This window comes from Fukomys damarensis, unplaced genomic scaffold, assembly GCF_012274545.1.
Source record: "Fukomys damarensis isolate Sample0158 unplaced genomic scaffold, DMR_v1.0_HiC HiC_scaffold_8, whole genome shotgun sequence".
Lineage (NCBI taxonomy): Eukaryota > Metazoa > Chordata > Mammalia > Rodentia > Bathyergidae > Fukomys > Fukomys damarensis.
The window spans coordinates 1,131,213-1,153,772 of NW_022900920.1; the positions used below are offsets into that span (position 1 = coordinate 1,131,213).

General features: G+C 41.1%; 1 protein-coding gene across 2 annotated transcripts in view; it reads right to left on the reverse strand.

Annotated features, from left to right (window-relative positions):
* The window catches only part of Tll2 (tolloid like 2), a 127,177-nt gene that overhangs the window by 50,415 nt on the left and 54,202 nt on the right, over positions 1–22,560 (reverse strand). Inside the window, exons 3-6 of one of the 2 annotated variants that reach the window (XM_010618124.2) lie at positions 19,932–20,009; positions 7,768–7,923; positions 4,674–4,791; positions 391–569 (exon numbers count right to left, since the gene is read on the reverse strand). In XM_010618124.2, coding sequence (XP_010616426.1) covers positions 391–569; positions 4,674–4,791; positions 7,768–7,923; positions 19,932–20,009 — 531 coding nt within the window. Of the gene's footprint in view, positions 1–390; positions 570–4,673; positions 4,792–5,505; positions 5,763–7,767; positions 7,924–19,931; positions 20,010–22,560 lie in introns of those variants that run through there. The other variant, XM_033761302.1, reaches the window with a different exon arrangement.

Below are 22,560 nucleotides of genomic sequence, written 5' to 3' on the forward strand. Positions count from 1 at the left end.
ATATATATATCTTAAATGTAATGCAGTTTCAAAAAGATGTGTTGCCTAAGTCAGCAAAATAACAGACGACTGGAGCAGGAAGAACTCATTTTTCGACTGATCGGCCCTATCCTGCAACAATGTTTGTTCATGCGATCAGATTTCACTGTCCTTTACAACATGGAAAGTCATTATTTCACTTCTGCTCAAATCTGTGATCTTCAGCGAATGACTTTCTAGGAAGGCCATAGTGGTGGACAGTGACAAGTGCCTGCACAATTGGGTTGCTGTCCTCCTATTCAGCAATTGGCACCTGACAGCCTCTTGCCGGCCCTTTCCTCCGCTCCCTTCTTGACCTGGTGGACGCCACCTTTCTAGCCAGGGGCTTCCAGATGCCATACAGGCCCTTACCTGGCTGGATGTTTTCTCTGATGATGGTGACATGTTGGTCTCTATCGGGCCGTGTGTGTTCATGCCAGAACCCAACCACATGGCCCAGCTCGTGAGCCACAATGCCAAACTTATCACAGTTTTTCCCAATGGATATGGCCTGTGGACCCCCTCCTCGGCGTCCAACATAAGAGCAACAGCTGGACAATGGTAGAAATACTCAGGTCAGCAGGTCAGGGAACATCCACAGCAAGATTCCACCCTGCCCACTGAGTACAAATGCAAAACAGAGGTGAAAATGCTCTCGTTGTCCCTCTTCCCACCCAATGCAGAAAATTCTCTCAGAAAATGCTTCTCCGCCTTTTTGGTGGTCATGGATCTTCTTGAGAATCTGAAGAAAAAAAACTGAACTCCCTTCCTGGGATAAAACACATACCACGCCTCTCCCCCTCCACCCCAAAGCTGCCCTAGTCTCTGCTGCACCATCACAAGGACAAGGAAAAGATAGTGGAAAGAAGCAGAGGCGTTTCTGGAAAGCAGACCTCTCAATACCATTGTCGGAGGAGCCTTAGAAATGACTCTCTTCTGGGCACAATTATTCGTTCAAGTAATATTTATTCCTTGCCTTATGCTTAATACACTGGCCAACATTTTATCAAACTATTTTGATAAAAGAATTTTAAAAATTAAAGTGGTCAATAATCCCACCATCCAGACAATGTCTACTGAGCATTAAAAAGAACACAATCATATTACAAAGGACTGAAGTCTTTTGCCCCTGTATTTAGTCTGTTTACCCAAAGATACCCATGGTTAACAATTCCTTGGATGTTCACCCCGCAAAATTTTAGAAAGACAAAGACATAACTACATAGACAGATACATGGATACACATAGATCTACAACTTTGTTTATACATTTTCAAATTACACAGTATACTACATACATTGTTTTTCATTCTCTTTCCCCCAATTAGAGATCTATTTAAACAACATATATATTTTTATTATTCTCAAAGCAACATAGTACTATTTTTTTTCATAGTACTAATTTTTGAATAGTACTAATATATATTTCTTCAGTCTACTAAGAACACTTAGTTTTTGATCTTTAAACAAAGCTGCAGAGTGGAAAGACAAAACAACAACAAAATGTAAAACAAAAAGATGACTGGACTTTTGTTTGTGCATGCTAGTATAAACTAGCAATGAGATTAATGGATAAAGGATATATGTATTTGAAATTTTCATTATGATACAAGATGTACTTTCTTACTATAGAAATATATGTATAAAGAAAAACAATTATTTTATGATCCATCAGCTTAGAGTCTCTTCAGCTTTCTAATAGTCTTCAATTGATTTTTATGGGCATACAGTCACATTAACTTTCAGTAATGTACTCTTTGCCCTGTTCTTGCCAATATTCATGGTGTTTATCCAATCTTCTATGTAGTTATGTTAGTATTTCCAAACAATGTTAAATAATTATAGTGACTATAAACATATTTGACTTCATCAAGAATATTATCAGTAAACATCACTTTGGCTTTTCGTTTAAAATTATATACAAATATTTGTATATGTATATGTGAAAATATACAATATATTTTATTTTTGTAATTGACTTTTATTCCTGTGGTACCTTGTCTAATTGTTTTAAACAAAATACAGATGTTGAATCATGGAAACATCTTTCAGCATCTATTGAGATAACACATATGGTTTCTCTCCTTTGATCTATTGATCCATTAATCATATGAGTAAATTTCCTAATGTTGATCTAATCTTGCATTCTTTAGATAAACCTATGTGGCAGCCTGGTCTTCTTTTCTTCCACTGTGGAATTCTAATGTTTTATTTCAGATTTTGCACATCTGTTCATGTGTAAGATAAGTTTATAATTTATCCATTTCCTCATTTATTGTTGGCACCCTTTCAAGATAGCAAAACCTTGGTACTTCCTTAAAGAAAATTAAATATGTTCTTCCTCTATGCTCTGAAAAGTCTAAATAGTATTAGAATATGTTTCTTGAAGGTCTAAAAGAATACCCCTGTGAAAATCTGGATTTGGTGCTTTGAGGGAGGTAGCATTTTCCTTACATTTTTCAATTTCTTTCCATTACTGGTCTGTGCTAGTATTTTATATTTACCTTGAAGTCATTCACATTATCCAGATCTTTGCATCTTGCCTAGATAGTGCTACAAACTACTCTTTTATGATTCTGCTGTTATCTATGGCTATTTCCCATATTTCCATTTCTAATCTTGTGTATTTCTGCCCTTCCACTTTTTTTGTCTTAAACAAACTACTAGGTGGTATCTATTGTCTTTTGTTTATTCAAAGAAGTCACTCTTGAATTTATTAACTCTATGTTGTCTTACCTTGTCTGTTTCCTTGTGTTCTCTTAGTTCATTTTGTTATTATGCTGCTGGTGGTTTATACTTATTATTTGTTTTTGATAACTTCTTCAAACTGAATATTTCATTGACATTCTTAAGTAGTGTTGTAGATACAGGTTTAGCCTTATCCTTTTAATTTTGAACTATACAGCTTTTATTGTCTAGATATTCCGCAATTTCAATATTCACTTTTTTCTACCTTAAGAGCTATTTTTAAGAGGCAGCAAAGCTTTTAATTTGCCAGATAATGTATATTCTATTTTTGTTATTATGCCTACTTTCACTGCTTTGAAATTCAAGAATATTTTAATGCTATTTCTGCCTTTTATGACCCACTGAGATGTTCTTAATGCTTAACAGATGGACAAAGTCTATAAGCCTGCAGTATGCACTTAAAAATGTGTTACAGATTACAGAATCTATTCTTTTAGATCTATAGAATCAACTTTATTAATTGTACTTTTCAATTTTTCTATGAATTTCTACTTATATTTGGTCAACTTGATGGTAACCTACCTGAGCTGATGAAAGGAAATAAATCTGCTGCTGATGTTTTCTGATGATCTCTCCCCCTTGGCTTCACCAGGCTTATTTTATGACTCCTAATGCTATGCTCTATGGTACATAAATATTTATGACAGGTATATTCTTACTACAATTTATACCTTTTCTCATTATAGTGTCCTACCTTTTTCTTTTTATTTAGCAATTTTTTACTTTAAAAACAAAAACAAGGTCTAGGGGTGTAGCTCAATGGTAGGACAATTCCTATCATGACTAAGATCCTGAATTCAATCCCAGCACCATATACAAATAAATAAACAATAAAAACCTAATCTGTAATGAAAACCGTGATCTCAGCTTCCTTTTGTGAGCATTCCCTTGTATATCTTGTTTCCTTCTACTTTTATATGTCTCTGGGTCATTTGCACCTTGTGTATGGAACACACAGCTGAGTTTTGGTTTTGACCCAATATAAGAACCTTTTCCTTTGAGTAGGAGATTATACTACCCATGTTTTTTGGAATAACAGACATCTTTCATCATAATCTAGTCATTTGGTTGTTACATTTTCTGTAGGAAGCCTGTAATCCCATTGGACCTCTAAACTTACACACATCTATAAGGCCAGGTGTGGTGGCATCTGCCTGTAATTCCAGCACTCAGGAGGCTGAGGCAGGAAGATGGCTGTGAGTTTGAGGTCAGCCTGGGTTCCATAATGAGTTCAAGAACCACCTGGACTACATAGTGAGACCCTGTCTCCAAAAAAAGTTTGTTTACACCTATATACAGCAATTTTTTGGTCTTTGTTTGTCTGACAGTACTGGAGATTGAACCCAAGGCCTTCTCGCTGAGCCACATCCCCAGCTGTGTTTGTTTGTTTGCTTGTTTGTTTTGTTTTTTGAGACAAGATCTTGCTAAGTAATTAAGTTGGCCAGTTGCCCAGGGGCTTGAACTTGCAGTTCTGCCTCAGCCTCCTCCCAGAGTGCTAGAATTACAGGCTTGCACCACTGCACCCAGCATGTACACCCACTCTTGAAGGATGTTCTTAATGCTCAATGGCATTAAGGATCACTTCGCCAGCTATCAGATTCTCAGCAGTCACTAACCCCAAGATACTAAGAACCACTGACTTCTTTCTCCACACTAAACACTGGCCATTGCCATCCTGATGACAGAATCCACTGAGAGTGAGTCTTCCAGAGTCGTTCCCTGGACCCCCCTGCTTTGACAATGGATTGTGCTTTCACTGAGGGTGATGCGAATGTCTAGCAAGCTCTGAAATCCTATAAATCACAGCTCACTGGAAATACTAAGCATTAAAGAGGATATTTAAGACTCATGCATCCTCTGCTCCGTAGTCTCTGATCTGCTGAGGTGAGCTTGCTTTTGTGTACTTACCCACAGGTCCTGTAACTGAACACAATAAAGCTTTCCTCGTCAGTCCTCTCTGTGAAGGTCACACAGGTATGCTTCTCCCAGTGTCTCATGGCCTGCTTAAAAATGGCCCTCTGGCTGCCTGAAATGACAGGGCAAGTGCTGGCCACTTCATTCCTGGTCACAGTTTCCTTAAAAGGCATGACAGCTTAAGACAAAACTTGCTTTGATGATTAAAAATAAAAAAACCTTATTAATAATACTGTATTGGTTACTTGAAATTGAATGAAAGCATATTTTTAAGCACCCTCACAGATATACTCAGAGTTGGAATGATGGAGAGTGATGGATGTATTAATTAATTTGTGGTGCTCATTATATACCTATATCAAATCATCACTTTATATTCCTTCAATATATAAAATTTTGTTAGTTGAATATTTTAAAAAGAATTTTGAAATCTTGTTCTGGGGACCCAGAAGAGAAATACACTGGGAATTAGGATTTCCCTTGCTAAAAATAAACCATACTTTTCCTGAGCAGCCAAAACCTAGAGGGTAAGAGTTTGTGAATTGGAAGAGAGAGTAAAAACAGATGTTCAGAGTATCCTGGCCTTGGGCTGGGGATTTAGCTCAGTGGTGCCACTGCCTGCCTCGCAAGCGCAAGGACCCGAGTTTGATCCCCAGTACCAAAAAGAAAAAGAAAAAAACAAAACAGAATATCCCAGGCTTCCCAAATTTTTCTTTGTACTTAAAGTAGTTTCCTAAACGTTTATAAAACTGTACCCAGGATATTCATTTTGGGAATTGAAGGCTTCTGAAGTAGGGGGAGTCTGCTCCCCAGTACCACATCCTACCTTCATTTCTGCCATACCAGCAGAAAGGTGCTCCCAAGCATTTTAAAATTCTGTTTGCGTGCATATCCATGTCCATTGAGTGGGGTTTTGGTGTCTTCCGTGGGATCCTTGGGCCTGATTTTCTATAAGGCCTTGAAAAACAAGTGAATTTCACACTTTCTTTGAACCTATCCTCATATTCCTTGATTGGAAATTTGATGAATAATAAAACTCCATGCTGGCAATTTCATACAATTAGTAAGAATTCTTTCCAAAATCATCAATTTGACAGAAAGAAGACTGTTTTAATTTTGTTAGAAGCAGTGAGAAGGTTCTAGAAAAAAACAGTTGTTTAAGAAGTACAAAGGGACTGGGAGTGGAGATCTGAGTTTCAGATGTAAATAAATAAATAAATACCAACCAGCAAACAAAAATACCCCTGGGATAAACTCCCATCATCATCTAGAAGATGTGGGTGTAGTCCCCCAAAATAAACACAGGAAATAAATAGTAATTTAGCAGTCTTTTTTTTTTAACAACTTGATGTTTCTGGTTCAAATTGATCATTGCTCAGTCATAAACAGCAATCCTACTACTTACAGAATAACATACAATCTGTATATACACGAAATTTTGCCATATACAGTTAGCTCATTTTGCTGTAGGTCATATAAATCTTTGGTCAGGAGAGCACAGCAGACCTGAAAGAACAGCATCAAGACATCAAAGAGCAATGGTAGCTGTTCCGATCAGACATTGCAACTCTTTGGAAGCACACAGCTTTCTCTGATGTTAGAACTGGGGGCTCTTGGAGGGCAGGGTGGAGTCTTGTCCTTTTTTATCACAGCACATAATCAAGCATCTGGCACAAGGGGGCTGTGTATGATTCCACCAAGAGGAAAGGGTGGCCTGAGGAGCTCCGCGTCACCCCAGGCACCTGCTCATTTCCAGGTCTGCACACATCTGCCACTAACTGGCTCTTCTGTGCTTCTCAGTGGTGCTGGCAGGTTGTCCAGATACCTGCTTTCACCAGCCACCTCCTGTGGGAGGGGAGGGATTCAGGGCAGAGGAGAGGCTAGGGAGAGGCTGGGAGAGGCTGGGGAGCTTGCTTGGTGGAGTCTTGGGCCAGGAATTCAACTGGTGCTGTGCTGGATGCAGGATGCTGTGGGCAAGTTGTTGGAGTGAGCCTCTGTTCTGGGCCTCAGGCATGAGAACAGTCAGGAAAAAAAATGTTCTACTGCCATAGAGCTTGAGCAGAGATAAAAAGTAAACTGAAGTACAAGAGGAGCAATGTCAGTAATGTGAGTATTGCAAAGACATAAGCAGGATGCTGGAACCCGAGTCACTGGTGGGGATACTGGGGAGTCAGAGGGGTTTCTGTGGATAGGTCACTTGGTCTGAGACTCGAATGATAAGAAGAAGCCAGCCATGCGAAGCTCTGGGGGAAAAACCTTCCAGGCAAACAGAAGAGCAACGGCAGGTCTAAGTGTGCTTAGGGGGATGGAGGTGGGCATGTTCAGGAACAGGAAGGTAGCTGGTGAGGCTGGAGGACAGGGGCTGAAAAAGAGGGAAGAGATGAACAAAAGAGGTAAAAACTAGGAAGGGAGACTTGGGGAGGGCCTAGTAGGCATGTCAGCAGTTTCAGCTTCATCCTATAGGTAGTGGGAAGCCATGAGATGATTTACATATTTTAAAGGTAATTAAACTAATAGCAAATGTTAGGCATAGTTATTATGTGCCAGGCATAATTCTAAGTGCTTTGTCTCTATTAATTCGTGTAACTCTCAAAACAATATGTACAATGGAAAATGACATCATTCCCATTTACAAAACAGGGAGCCCCAACAAAAAGTTAAGGAATTTGCCAAGAGGGGAGCCAGAATCTGAACCTCAGCAGTCATGTTCCATCCTGCCCTGTCTGCCATCTGACTGCCATGTGGAACACTGCTTAGGTGGACAGCGGCAAGAGACCACTGCGTCCAGGGCGCTCGACCAGGCAGAATATGACAAACCACCATGCAGCTGCCCACACCCCTCCTTGTGCCCGGGAGGCACACTCTTCATGCAAACTCCCTGTCCTTCAAGACCAGGCTAATGCATCCCTCCCTGTGAGAAGCATTAGAAACAAGGTGAGTGTTTGGTGATGCAGCCCCAAGAGAAACTGTGCTTTCCTTGAGACAGGGGAGCCAGCTCACACGGCATCAGGGAGCCTTTACAGGTGGAAATGCCATGACCCTGACATCCAGTACCTGGCTCCAAAGCAGTCTCACCGTGGGTACTGACCAGTGAAGTTCCCTCCAATGACGTAGGGGATGACCCCACCAGGCCAGATCCTCTCTGTCCTTGAAGTTGTGGCTCTTCGGACCCGGGCAGAGAAGGTCTTGGCCGTGGCATTCAAGGTCTCAGGGCTGGGAGGAAGTACGGCATCCTCTTTGCCATCTGCAAGACAGTCAGGCACCACGTATTTTGTCCTCTGATTCCTCCTGTGAATTATGCTTAAGATTGCATAAAGCACAAATCCAAAAGTGGGGCATTAATACCTGCAGTCTGAGGGGGCGTTTCACCTGTGCAGGACTTCAAATCCCTGGCTGGGAATATTCCACATGGGGAAAGGCTAAGGGGCCAAGAGGCGCCATGGGGCACAGAATCAAGGGGGCCCAGACCATGTTCAGTCTTCCGAGTGGGAGCAAAGTTGGGATGGGCTTTCTTATAACCATGAGCATTTGGGGGAATCAAGTGCAGCCAACCCCTCATCTTCACCTAAGAGTGTTAATGCTTCAAACTGAAATACTTTGGCCAGGACAGCAACGAAAGTGGGCCAGTCTGTGACATTGGGAAAACAAAACAAAACAAAACAACTAATTCTTTGTTAAAATCCAGAAAAATTAAAGGTACAAGATCCCAATGATAAATGTAACTGTATTGTTTGCTTTAAATGTACCAATAGACTTTTTTTTTCTTCATTGAGTTTATTGGTACATTTTAGGTATACAGTACAGTTACATTCATCATTGGGATCTTGTACCTTTACGTGACAGGTTGTACCAATAAACTTAATGGAAAAAAAATCCAGAAAAAGGCAGAACCTCATAAAATCTTCCATCTCTTTCCAGTCTCTTGGCACATCTGAACCCTTAAGAGAAGAATGTAAAAAACAGAAGTTTAAGGTTCTGGAAACAGCAGAGGTAGGGCGGTGAAACAAACGCCCAGGCCACTACACAGCAGAACCCACACTCGTGCTATTCATTCATAGAAGCTACAGATTCGTTTCAGTCACTTGTTTAAAATTCTTCAATGTGATCACGTGGAGTTAGTCTCTTCTGTTTTATATTTCCCCTCTAAACATCAGCTTTTAGCTTTGCTTTGCTCTATTTTAAAATTATTTTCATTTTTCTTTACTTCATTAATGTATTAATACCTTTTCATTTGTTTCATTCTGTGACACTTCCTTTCTAGCTGGTCTAGAAAATGAAGAAATAATTCTTAATAATAATATTTACCTTTTTATAGTATACAATTCAGTGATTTTTAGTATATTCACAAAGCTATACAGCCATCACCTCTATTTATTAGTACAATGTTTCATTACTCCAAAAAGAAACCTTGTGCCCATTAACAGTTACTCCCCATTTCTTTCCAAAACTGAAATTATATCCATAAAAATATGTGTAAATGGGGCTGGGGATTTAGTTCAGTGGTGCCACCACCTGCCTTGCAAGCACAAGGTCCTGAGTTTGATCCTCAGCAGAAAAAAAAAGAGAAAGAGAGAGAAGGAAGGAAGAAAAAATGTGTCAATGAATGATCATAGCAACATTATTCACAATAGGCAAACAATGGTAAATCACAAATGTTCATCAACTGAGGAATGCATGAATGAAATGAGGTATACCCATATAATGGAATATCATTGAGCTACAAAGCAGAATGAACACATTCATGCTACAACATGGATGAACCTTAAGAACATGTCGACTAAAAGAAGCCAGACACCAAAGACCACGGGTGGGATGATTTCATTCATATGCAATGTCCAAAATATACGTGTCATACGAACAAAGTAGATCACTGGTTGCCAAGAACCAGAGAGAATCTTCCTGCTAGTATGGCAGAAAATAAGGGTAGGGTATAATGCTGAAGAGCAGGCTCCCCTACTTCAGAAGCCTACATCTTCCAAACTGAATAATCCAGGTGCAGTTTTACAAACATTTAGCAAAATATTTTCAATGCAAAGGAAAAGCTGAGAACCCCAGGATATTTTTAATGTCTATTTTTACTCTCCCTTCCAATTCACAAACTCTTACCCTCTAGGTTTTGGATGCTCAGGAAAAGTATGTTTAATTTTAGCAAGAGAAATCCTTATCCAAGTGTATTTCTCTTCTTCTAAAATTAAGAAATGTTTAATTGACAGAATTGTATATACTCAAGATGTATAAAGTGATGATTTGATGTAGATATATACTAGGTAATGATCACTACAATCAACTAACACATCCGTCACTATTCATCAGTACCATTTCAGGTGTATGTGTGAAGATGGGGAAGGATACTTAAAAATGTGCTCTTTCTATACTTTTACATGTTTTTCCATATAAATTTTATAATAGTTTAGCTATGCCTACAAAAAACATACTGAATTTTTATAGGAATTCTATTAAACCTATAGATCAGTTTGAAGAGAAGTGGTACCTTTACTATATCGAGTCTTATTACCCAGGGTACAGTATATGTCTCCATGTACTTATGTCTTCCTTGGCTTTTTAAATCAGCATTGTTTAATTTTTATCATACACATACTATACATATTTTATTAAGCATATTGCTAAGAATTTCACTTTCTGTGGAGTGATTATAACTGGTATCATTTTTAAAAATTTTATCTTCTGCATGTTCATCGTTGTAACAGAAAAATGTGAGCAATGTTTGTGTGTTGATCTGGTATTCTATAATATTGATAAACTCATTTATTGGCTGTAGAAGTTTTTTGTTTTGTTTTGTTGCAGATTCCTTGGGATCTTCTACATAAAGAAATAACATCATTTGCAATTAGGGATGAAGTTTAATTTCTTCCTTTTCAATTTTCATGCCTTTTATTTATTTTTCTTACTTTATGGTAGGGTCTTGAAGTTCCAGAATTACGTTACATAAGGGTATGAGAGCAGACATACTTGCTTTGCTCTTGATCTTAAGGAGGAAAGCATTCAGTCTTTCATCATTAAGTATGAAGTAAACTGCAAGTCCTTCTGTAGATATGCTATATAAGTTAATTTCTCTTTACTCCTAATGTTCTGTTTTTATTCTGAATAAGTGTTATATTTTGTCGAGTGCTTTTTCTGCATCAATTGATGGGATCGCGATTTTTCTTTTTTAGCTTGTATATATATATATAATATATATATATATATATATTCAAACATTAAACCAATCTTGCAAAGCTATGATAATTTCTTCTTGGTTGTGGTGTGTCTTTTATGCATTATTGGACTTGATTTGCTAATATTTTACTGAGGATTTTTACATATAAGTTTAGATAGATTTTAGGTAGATCTCTTAAACAATAAATATCTGGATTTTTTTTTCTGGCTGCCCAGCCCAAGACTCTTAACATGTAACAAATGGATTACATTTATTTTTGTAATTGGCCTGCCTGAACTTATTTACTTCCTTTTGTTTTGTGGGGTGCTTTTTTTTTTCTTTTCTTCTTTCCTCTTTGTCTTTCCCTTTCCTGATGTCTTTTAGATTTAGAAATTTTTCTGTACTTTTTATTTCCTTTATTCTCTTCCTATTCTTCACAATTACCTTTAATTTTTAACCTTCATGCTTAACAAGGTATAAAGAATTAGTGAACTAATTCCGGTCCCCCTTCTGTCTCCCTAATAAATTTTTCTGACTCTTAACCTCCATTGTTCCTAGAATTCATTCTTCAGTTTTAGAGAACATGAACTTGCACTTAGGATATCTAGAAGGTTTGGGAGTTACATCTGTTCCCCCTCTATTACCACCGCCTGTTTATTTATGCAATTTTATTTGTTTTTTTAATAAACTATTTTATTTTATCCCGTGCCTCCCAAACCCCCTCCTTTCCCTACGTACGGAAGCTTTGTTTCCACTTTTTCCTTCTAAGTTTGATTATATACAGATCGTGCAGAATACAAGTATGAAGAGGTACAAAGTAGTCCATGCTCAAAAAGATGTACTGGAATACAGAATCAAACTCATTTTTTTTGGCCGGGCGTGGTGGTGCATGCCTGTAATCCCAGCACTCGGGAGGCTGAGGCAGGAGGACTGCTGTGAGTTCGAGACCAGCCTGGGCTACATAGTGAGTTCCAGGTCAGTCTCAATAAAAAAAAAAAAAAAAAAAAAAAAAAAAAAGCAAAACAAAACAAACTCATTTTTTAAAAAATATATGTAATGATAGGTAGATACACAGATAGATATAAAATAAGATGGATCTAAAGTAATCAGAGTTCCCAATCTCATTCTGAAAAACACGACTCAAAAGCATTTAAAAATTCTAATTCCTTGCATTATTGTTTACTTGTTTTTAAGCTCCAGTCTCTATTATCCATGATTTGTTTGTATTCACAATACATACCTATATCTACCTTAGACCCATCCATTTCCTTGCTCACTGCTACTTCCCACATTCAACTTGTTCTGCCTGGAAATGCGTCTTTTAATATTCTTTCATGAGAATAATAAACACTCTCAGTCTTTACCTGTAACTGTTATCTTTGCTCTGGAACTTAAGTTTAGCTGGGAATACATCAAATTCTTACTTGATAGGTAATTTTTCCCTCAAGTCTTCAAAGATAGTATTGCAGTGCCTTGTGGTCGTCACAGCCAGGAGAGGTGCCCTTTTAGAGTAATGCCATTTCATTACCCACTATTGCTTATCTTTTGTTGTTTCGCTTCTTTTGCTCCTGGTCTTTGCTGTTCATCAGTATCCATATAATTGTCTATATATGGATCTGTTTTATTTCTTTGTTTGGGATTCAATGCCATTCTTGAAATTTCACATCTTCCTTCAATTCTGGAAAATTCTAATCCATCATTCTATTAAGGGTAATACCAAGCTTTAAGTGTGATACCAAATGTAATACCAATGGGTTTTATTTAGCCCCTCTCTCAGATTCTACATAGGAGTTCTCTCATCTTCTAGGATTCCCACCAATTACACATTGAACACTGTCATTTTAACCTCTGTATCTCTTCATCTTTTTTCTCATTTTATGCCTTTTTCTTTCAGTGTGGAAATGTGTATGGTTTCCTCAGATCTATTTTCTACTTCTCTTAGCCTCTCTTTGGTTGTGTTCAACATAAAATTTCTTATTTTAATTTCAGTGAATATGGTAACAATTTATTATTAAAGACCTATTTGGTGCTTTTTAAAATACACCTTATTTTTTTCAGTTTCTTGGTCCTCCCCCCACCAATACTTCCAAATTCTTTCTTTGGTTTATTACTCATTTTAGTTATATTTACTACAATTTAATCAGATTGCCCTGTTCTTAATAAACTGGAGAAACTGAGATACCAGTTGTCTATTGCAGTATGTCTGTTGATTCACCTTCATAGGTCAAGTTTTTATATTTCTAATGTTTTAAAGTTCATATTTAGGCAAAGTTATCCTTTCATCCAGGAGTATCACATGCCTTGGAACATAGGTCCTGTTTTGCATTTTTTTTTTTTAAGGGCTCTTGAGAGTCTACGGGTTCCAGAAAAAATTTTATGTTACTATCTCAATTTTGGATTTTCATATTCAGGAAATATAACTTGAGAACTCATGCTTGTACATGGAACAGGCTTTTGAATTGAAGATATTCTTGCCCCCAGTTACAGCCTGAGAAAGACAGAAAAATTTCTTGCTGCTCCTCTGAGCCCTTTGAGGACACTTATTTTATACAGGATCTCAGTCTCTACTTGTGGCCTCAGCTGTGATCAAAGTCACATGCCCTTCCACATGTATAGATTACATTGGGAATTCTAAAAACGGCTCCCAGCTCAAGTCCCAGTTCAGTTTCAATGCCTTCTGCATGGTCTCGCCACCATCTGCGGCTTAGTTCTATGAGTTTAAATCCCTAGTCTTGTCTCATTATGGTCCTTTACTTTTCTTGCTTTTAAACTTCACTCCGTATTTTTAATTTGGGATGAAAGAAAGACTTGCTTTGTTGGTTTGTTTTCCTAAACATTTCTATACTGTACCGGTATAAAGGAGCCTTTACTAATTCAGTTGGTCATATTGCCTGCACAGAAAGTTGATATGAAATATACTTTTAAACCAGAAATTAATTGCTCTACTGCTAGCATTTCTAGAACAGAAGTCATACACTTGCAGTCTTGGGATCAGCCCAACCCACAGATGTGTTTTGTTTGACCTAGACACTTTTGGCCCATACTATGTTTTTTTTAAAATCTCACTTTGGAAGCCAACTTTTAAAAATCAAGAGATTTCACATAACAATCCAGATTTCCCAGTTTTTCATTTTTAAAAATGGAAAGATCTGGCAATAGCGGGCCCGTCCTCCATCATGGTAAAACCCACAGGAAGGAAGAGGCACTTGCTCCCCGTAGTTACACCACGTGCACTCCCATCTGTTGGGAGCCTCTCTCCCACTTCACATCATCCCACCCAACACACTTCACACACTCACGTGGCCTCCTGGCCCCCTGAACATGCTGACCTCCTATCCCAGCCCTAGAAGCAATTGTGTCAAGATTGTAAACGTGAACCTTTCCAGCAGACTGGAAGCTCCCTGGGAACAGGAACGGTGGCTGGCTTGTTCGCCGTCCTCCACATCCCCCACAGTGCCGGCTTATGGTAAGCTTTCAATATTTTTGTATTTTGAATGAATGAATGAGAGAATGGACAAGCTATTCTAAAAATAAGCAGTCCAACAGTCCAAACAATCCTGTGGTAGCAACAATTTCAAAATACTGGCAACAGTGAAGCCCTTAATGTTTACATCCTGAGAATCATCATGTCTTAAGTAATCACAGGCAGCAATGTAGCAAGTGGAAGTTTGTTATTCATTTCCCATATGGTTTTCAACAAGTCTCTTAATTTTCCTCTGCTGCCAATTCTCCTTTGGAAAATGGGCAAAAACACTTCTCCATTTGCAGGAATAACACTAAGACATCCCATGTTGCTTAGACAAGCTGTGCTATATATACATGTGACCCGGTATTGTAAGGGCTGGTTTTATGCGGCCTAGTCAGCATGGGAAAATCTTAAGTGCACCTGGAAAGAGACTGGGGTGTAATTTCCAGAGATGGCTTATTGAATGACAGCTTCCCCTTCGGTCCAGTGAGAAATTTAATTTGCTGAGGACTCAACACAGGAAGCATTTGCCGATTAAAAATATGTCTAAACAGATGTTCTGCTTAGCCTGGAAGAAGGATCTTAATGCAACTGTCATTATTGGATTTTCTTGGATTACTACTATCTGGAATTGGAGTCCAAATAGAAGGATGTAATTATTTATTATGGCCAAGAGTCCTGTATTTGAAGAGGAGCTCAGGGACGTCTGAAAGGATTTAACATGCTGGGGGTTGAGTGGTGGGGGGAGATAAAGCCCATTTAAATTCTCTGGATCTGGGAGGGACTCTGCCTCTCCGGAACAGCAAAGTGGTCATTGCTATTTAATGTTCCATTTCCAGCTGAAGGCATGGCCATGTCACAGGCCAGGCCCTCTCAAGGAAGGAACTGCAATTTTTAGATCAGTTAACTGTTTGCTCCTACACTGGAAGTAAACACCATCTGCAAAATCTTCACGCTGTGGATGGTGGGCAGATTCACACCTTGCCTGGCACAATCCTGAAAGACTAAAGACCAGTCTGTTGGTATAAAGGAAGACTGTTGTTCTACACAATGGTTCTCAAACCTAGCTGCACATTAGAATCAACTGGGGAAGTTTTTAAAAAGTACTCACGCCTGACTTCCCACAGACTGCAACTCAGTTGGCCTAGAGTGGAGTCAAGGCATCTGCAGTCTTTAAAGTTCCCAACTGACAACAAAGTGCACAGAAATTTGGGAACTACTGAAAGTGAAAGATGGAAGTGAAGATTAAGAGGCTTGGAGGCAGAGGATTTAAACTCGGGGTCAATGTTGTCATTTGCTATCGGGGTGGCTTTAGACAAACTGCTTCTCTCTCAGCCTCGCTTCCAGTTGCGCGATAGCAGTGAGAGCACAGAGCCAGGCAGAATATTTCAAACATGTGCTGTGAGGAAGGGCACAGTGGGAGCTGTGATAAATAATTACTGGGAATGTCTGCATGTGGGACAGTTTAAAATGAGGAACTAGGGCTGGGGATTTAGCTCAGTGGTTCTGCTGCCTGCCTCGCAAGCACAAGGACCAGAGTTCAATCCCCAGTACCAAAAGAAAAAGACTGTTCAAAAATAAAATGAGGGGCTAAAGTCAGCCAGTCTTCACAGTTATACCCAAATACACTGACATAAGTAACATTCAGGGATTCCTGCACAGAGTGCTGTTTTGCACCTAAGTTTTGGGGATCCTTGTTCTCTAGTACAATCAGATTTTACTATTCTCCACTTTGGCACAAAGGCATTAGGGACTCTTTCTCTTTTAAGAATATGGTTCTGGAAATCTGGGTCTATCCAAGCAGTTCCAGCTTCATCCATGGAGCAGTTACACACTCCATTTCATTGATCCCATTATCAGCCCCCAGATGCATGCTGAGCTGTCCTCCCCAGGGGAGGGCTCATCTGACCAAAGTCTGTGGGGGAGGGGGCGTTGAGGGAGCAGTTCAGCAATTCACTGCTCCCAAGAGCTGCCAGCACAAATCCCCACCGTCAGGGCTGACGGGAGCCACACAATGCCAGGAAATAAACCTGCTGCTGAAACCAGCAGGCCAGGGGCTTTCCTCAGATCCTTTCTCTTGCTTGGGTGGACTCTTGTTCTGCAGTACGGGGGCAGAACTGGGGGGGTCGTGGAGCAGGTGCAATTAAAGAAGAATCTGGGATTGGCACAACTTATCCTTAATTCAAACAAAAGCAAGATCCACCCAGGCTGGTACCCAACTGAGTCCTAAAAGGACAGAATGAGAAGGATGGAGAGACTAGTTTGAACAGCCTGTCCTTTCCTCCTCACTTGTAGGGTCTCCTTCCTCTGGATTGCCCTGGGTGTTTACAGACCTGCGTATTTGCTGTGGAATGCAGAATGGAGGGCTTGGCCTAGCCTTTACATTCACTGTCCTCTTCAAACATGAAACCAGGGTCATGTGAGTCCACAGACTGTGGATCAAGCAAGCATCAGAGGTCTGTGTATGTGTAAAGGGGAGTATTAGCTTCATCTTCCTTACCAAGTCTGAGATCTCTCGTTGTAACACAGGTCCTGCAGACAACCCAATCAGAGGCAGAATTTTAATGGGCTGCTACAGCCTTATTCCTTCCTGTCCTCTATAATTGTGTTTCTGCGCAGCTGTTAAACAGCTATACGATCCCAGTCTAGAGGTAGATGATGTACTCTCAATGCTGCGTAACATAATTCTCGGAGGTGGACATGGGGAGGAAGGAATGGAAGGGCTATATTCACTGAGCACCTTTTAAATTCCAGACACATAGCTATGTGCTTTGTAAACATATTATTTCTAATTCTCTCCAAGCCTCATATAAAGAGTAGGATAACTCATCCGAAGTCATAGCTACTAAATGGCTGAGCCAGGATTTAAACCCAAGTGTGTCTGACTATTTCAGTTTATTTGGTTGAGTCATTTTATACCCTCAAAGTAGTAAATATCAAAAACTCTGACAATATTCATTGGTGGTAAGCAGATAAGATATACTGATAATCTCCAGACAGGGCCACCACCAAGTTCCCTCATCCCTGGGAATGAGAAGCTCGTGCTGATTCTCACATGCAGTTGACTCCATCTCCCTCTCCTTGAACCTGGGATGGCCTTTTCATTTGTTGTGAATTGTGTCAAAGCAGTATTCTTGAGTTCTGAATCCAGGCCTTAAAAAGATCACCATATTCTGATCCCTCCTTCTGTAAAGACACCATGCTGTAGAAAGTCTCAGGCTGGACAAGGGAATAGGGACAAGGGCCACTTGGAGGCTCACTGGGGTACCAGGGACGAAAGCTTTTCAGGACTTTGCAGCCCCATCCAACTGCTAGATGAGCGCAGTCAAGTGAGTGACTCCAAAAAGCTACCCCACTGAGCCCAGTCAGCCCACAGAATCATGAAAGACAACAAATCATTGTGTGAAGTCAGTAGGTTAATGGTGGTTTTATGCAATAATAAATGACATAAATAGGAAAGAGGAAAAGGGTGTGGCATCTTGGTAACCTGATGGGAAACCTCTCTGTTTCCCTCCCCGAACTCTGTGTTCCATTTTTACCACTCAGTGGTGGTAATATGTGGCTAAATGAAGTGTCCCAGAGTTTCCCCAAAATCCAGGGGAAAATTTGTAAGTCAAAATTTTCATCCTGAAAATTTATAAATCAAAATACCCACAAATAAGCAAATATAGTCTTCAAAGGGGTCCCTGCACATGGTCCCAACTGTAACAGCTCGGCACAAATGCAGGTTTCCCAGATGGTAGAGGAGCAGGGTGGGAGAGGGGAAGGCCAAGAATCTGCCTCTCTGTTAAAGAAGTCAACTAGATAGGATAGGGATCAGCAACCCATTAAGAAAATGAGTAAAAGATACAAAGAAGCAAGTCCCAGAGTACAGACTCAAACCACTGGCAAATGTAGGAAAAGATGCTCACACCCATCCACAGTGAGAGTAATACAAAGTAGGTAATAAAAAGCTATTGTTTACCAATCATACTTAGTGAGCATCCAGGGAAGGGATACATTCATAAACTGCCATGAAAATGCAGATTGTTACACTTGTAAATGTGTAATCTAGCAACATCTGTTAAAAACACACTCAGTGTGTAATGATAAATGTTCAGGAACGTTTACTGCAGGCATTGGTCATGCCAGCAAAAACTGGAAATAAGGTGAATACAACCGCTAAGGGAACGGCTGACTAAATTACGGCTCATCCATACCAGGAATGTTTTACAGCTATTAAAAAGAACAAATTTTTATAACAAGTACCTTGGAGGGATTTTCCATGACATAATAATGAGAAAAGCATGATACATTTAAAAATGTGTATCAAATATGATCCTTATTTTTTAAAAACAATGGCAAAGTCTAAAATCTATGTGTATGTTTATATGTATACTTACATTTGCGTATCTCTACATCAGTGCATATGGCAATGTAGGTGCATGGAAAAAAATGTGGGAAGGTGCATACAAAGTCATTAGCACACATTACCCAGAAGAGAGTAGAGAGGTGATTATGTTGAGAAAAAAAGAGGAGGAGGCTGGAGATTTAGCTCAGAGGCACCGCACTTGCCTTGCAAGTGCAAGGCCATGAGATGATCCCTGGTACCAAGAAAAAAAAAAAGAAGAAGGAAATAGCCAAATAAAAGGAAAAAAGGCACCACTAAGAAATAGTATAAGACGATATTGTCACTTGTATGCATTTATATAACTCTGTGTAAAATTGTTTATGCAAAAAATATTAATGCAAAAAACACAGACTAAAGAAAATAATGATTTCTATCTTATTCCTACAAAGGCATCCTGAATCGGAGGATTCTAGCACTTTAAAATTATTCTTGTGTTCTGCAATTAACCTTATGTAGAAGAAATGCTGCCGCCCATCACAAGCTCTAATTCCTGCAGGATCGACCCTGTAGGAGGCTCTTTACGACTTCTCCAAAAATGAGATGCTTCCAGTGAAGCCCCCAAGACTGGCAGACTTCGCTCAGGTCTGCACCTTGCGTACAGGTGGGCTGTGGGGGTACTGCGAGGCAGGCCCCGGGCCAACAGGTGGCTGCTCACCTGCCCCTCCCTTGGCAGCCCACAAGACCCCTGGTCCCCCAACCCCACAGGGCCCCACAGTTTTCCTTCCATGCCTCTCAGACCCGCTCATTCCTGAGACCCCCAGTTCACCACACCTCCTCATGTTTCCTCCCAGGCCTCTGGGAATTTCAACTCACAAGCCAAACTCAAGAAAGAACGCAGAGTGTAACTGAAGGCCTTGCAGTCCTTGTGCTCCCTTCCATCCCTCTCTCGGGCGGCAGCCAGCCTTCTCCCCTGGGGGAGCACACCCTCGTGCCCAGGCTGCAGAGCTTTGCATCCTTTCAGCTGTTGCCATAATTGGAGGTTCTGGAAGAGCTGTCCAAAGCCGGAGACTGGGGAAGGGGCAACAGAGAGAGACTAACGTGTGTGTCCAGGTCTCCTCTGGCGGTGATGAAAAACTGTGACAAAGTGGGGGTGGTCACACGGCATTGTGAATGTACTTAAAGCACCTACTGCATACACTTTAAAACAGGAAATCTTAGGTTATCTGTATTTTGCCACAATTAAAAAGAATAAAACAAAAGGTAGGCACCCAGAGACCTGGTGGGCTTCACATACATTACCCTTTCTAGCTTGGTGGCTGCTGGTATTCAAGGCAGTGGTGTTCGGCCAGTTCTCGGATGGCTGCTCCCTGAGTCCACCTAAACACACAGAGATAAAAGAAAGGGGAGGGCACCTCAGCCTTCTGTGCACCACCATCAAGGATGAGGCAGCAAACGTGGTCCTCAGCAATGATTTCTTCAACAGAGGTTTGTGTGCTGAGCTCACATACAGCACCGCACACCCCATGCTAGGACAAAAAAAGAATTTGCTTTCTACAACCACACATCTCCTTCACAAATCAATAAAGTACTATGTCCGATCAGCTCAACAGCACTTAGAATCGAGTTTACGAAGTTAACAGGCAAACCTCAAGTCAATTTCCTCACCTCACCTCCATAAGAAAGATTCAATATATAGAGGACACACACACACACACACACACACACACAGAGGGAGGGATGGAGGGAGGGCACTCTCAGGCCTGGGGCTCATGAGGTAGGAGGCAGTGCTGCTGCTGGACGTGACAGGCTCTGTCTGCTCCCGTCTGCTCCTGTCTGTCTGCTCCTGCATTCTGGGCATTCCCTAGGCATGCCAGTTTTCTTTTCAGGGACAGCCTCCCTTCAGAAACTCCTGTGTTTACCTTATGTATTTAACTGTAGACACTGTATGCACTAAGACTCACAGTACAGCTAGTACGTGTTTGCTAGTAGCCATCATCTGCATACCACACTACCATTCATCTCCACCAGGAAGATGTCAATCTGCAAGCATTTATGAGTCCTATTGCCTGCCGACTACAATTCCAGGCACCACGAGCCCAGCCATGACAAAGACAGTAAGGCTCTTGTCCTCAAGAAGTGTACATTTAGAATGGGGAGATGGTCAATAAACAGGGGATGAAAATCATGAATAAGATAATTAAAGCTTCAGAAAATGCTCTAAAGAAGATCAAATTCCGCGCAGAATGTGATTGGAGCCGGGCATGGTGGTGCACGCCTGTAATCCCAGCCCTCGGGAGGCTGAGGCAGGAGGATCACTGCGAGTTCAAGACAAGCTTGGACTACACAGTGAGTTCCAGGTCAGTCTCCACTACATAGTGAGACCCTGTCTCAAAAAACCAAAACCAAAACAAAAAAAACCAACAGAAAGTGATTGGAAGAGTGATTGTGTGGTGGTTGGAGAAGGAGCTCTGGGCAGGCAACATAGGGGTTGAAATGAGGCAAGCAAGATGTTTCCACATAGAAATCTGGGCCACAGCATCCTCCGCGGAGGAAGGGTGGATAAAGAATGTGGATCTGGAGTGAACCTGCCATGTGGAGGGGCAGCTGGCAGTGGACCAGGGGGTAAGGTTAGATAGGGAAGGAGTCTGATTCCACAGGGCCGCGCCGCTCATGCTGTGACCTTTCTGACTTCTTTTCTCCTCATCACACAGACCCGCAGAGATTTTAAAACTGAAGACAAATGGGTGTTTATGTTTTACCAAGATTGCTCTGGGGTACAGGAGGCGAGATGGAAGGCAGATCTTCAGCTAGGATCCTTGTCCTGGGCTGGTGAGAGACGACACTGGTGCAGAACAGACACCGTAGGAGAGATGCTGGACGCCTGTCATGTCAGGGATACAGTTGGCAGCAGAGCTAACAGGTAGAGCTGGTGGATTCGATGTGTGGGATGAGAAAGGCAACTGGTGGGAAGGGGCACAGCAGATCTGTGCGCAGGAGAGACAACTGCATACATGAAACCACATCAAAGTCTCCGAAGGACATTTTATTTACAAACAAAAATTCTTTCTTACATTTGTTTAGAAACTTGCAGCTTACAAAGCAGTTTTCCCATATCCCCTTAGACCATGAAGTAGATGAAGTGTAACCCCTGTTAGAGTCTCCAGATGCAAGACTCAGGTGCAAGATAATTAGCCTGGGTTGCTCGACCCAGAAAGGGAGCTGAGGGCCCAGCTTCCTGCTGCACCACAGCTACTGGGCCTCAATGCCACAGGTCCAGGGCGCCATTGGAGGCAGCCATGTGGTGCCCCCCACAGTAACTCCTGACAGCAAGCCACCTCTTTCCCTCTCATGATTTTGGCTTCAGCGGGAGCTGCAGCTGCTGGGCCTCCTGGAGAAAAAGGAGCCCCGAACACCAGGCGGGGACAGGAGGCCCTGCGCTGCATCCTGCTTGTTCTGTTGCCTTTCTGGCCAACTCAGAATCCACTTACACACTCCCTGCAGCTGCGGGAGACTTAGCTGCCAGCTCCTGGCCCTGGGGGATTCTTCCAGTTGCCATATCATTTCCTCTCGGGCTAAAGGTCAGGGGAAATCCTAACAGTATGAAGTCGGTCTCCAGCAGAGGAATGTGCCATCTGCAGAGGGAAGCCAGCCACAGGGGGCTTTGGGCCCAGTTGACCCTACGCTTGACCATGCAACTATGGAGAACGTGGGCATTAGCATCTTTCATCTGTCAAATGGGCTGTCGCAAGGACCAAATGAGGTAATGGGTTTATTTAAGCATTTGTTCATTCAACAAATATTTATCTAACACCTGCTACATGCCAAACGTTGTTTCTGCTGCTCAGGATACAACACTGAAGAAACTCTATCCTGACCTCATGGAAATTATATTCTGATGGAGGGGAAGGGAGAATATGATAAAAAAAAA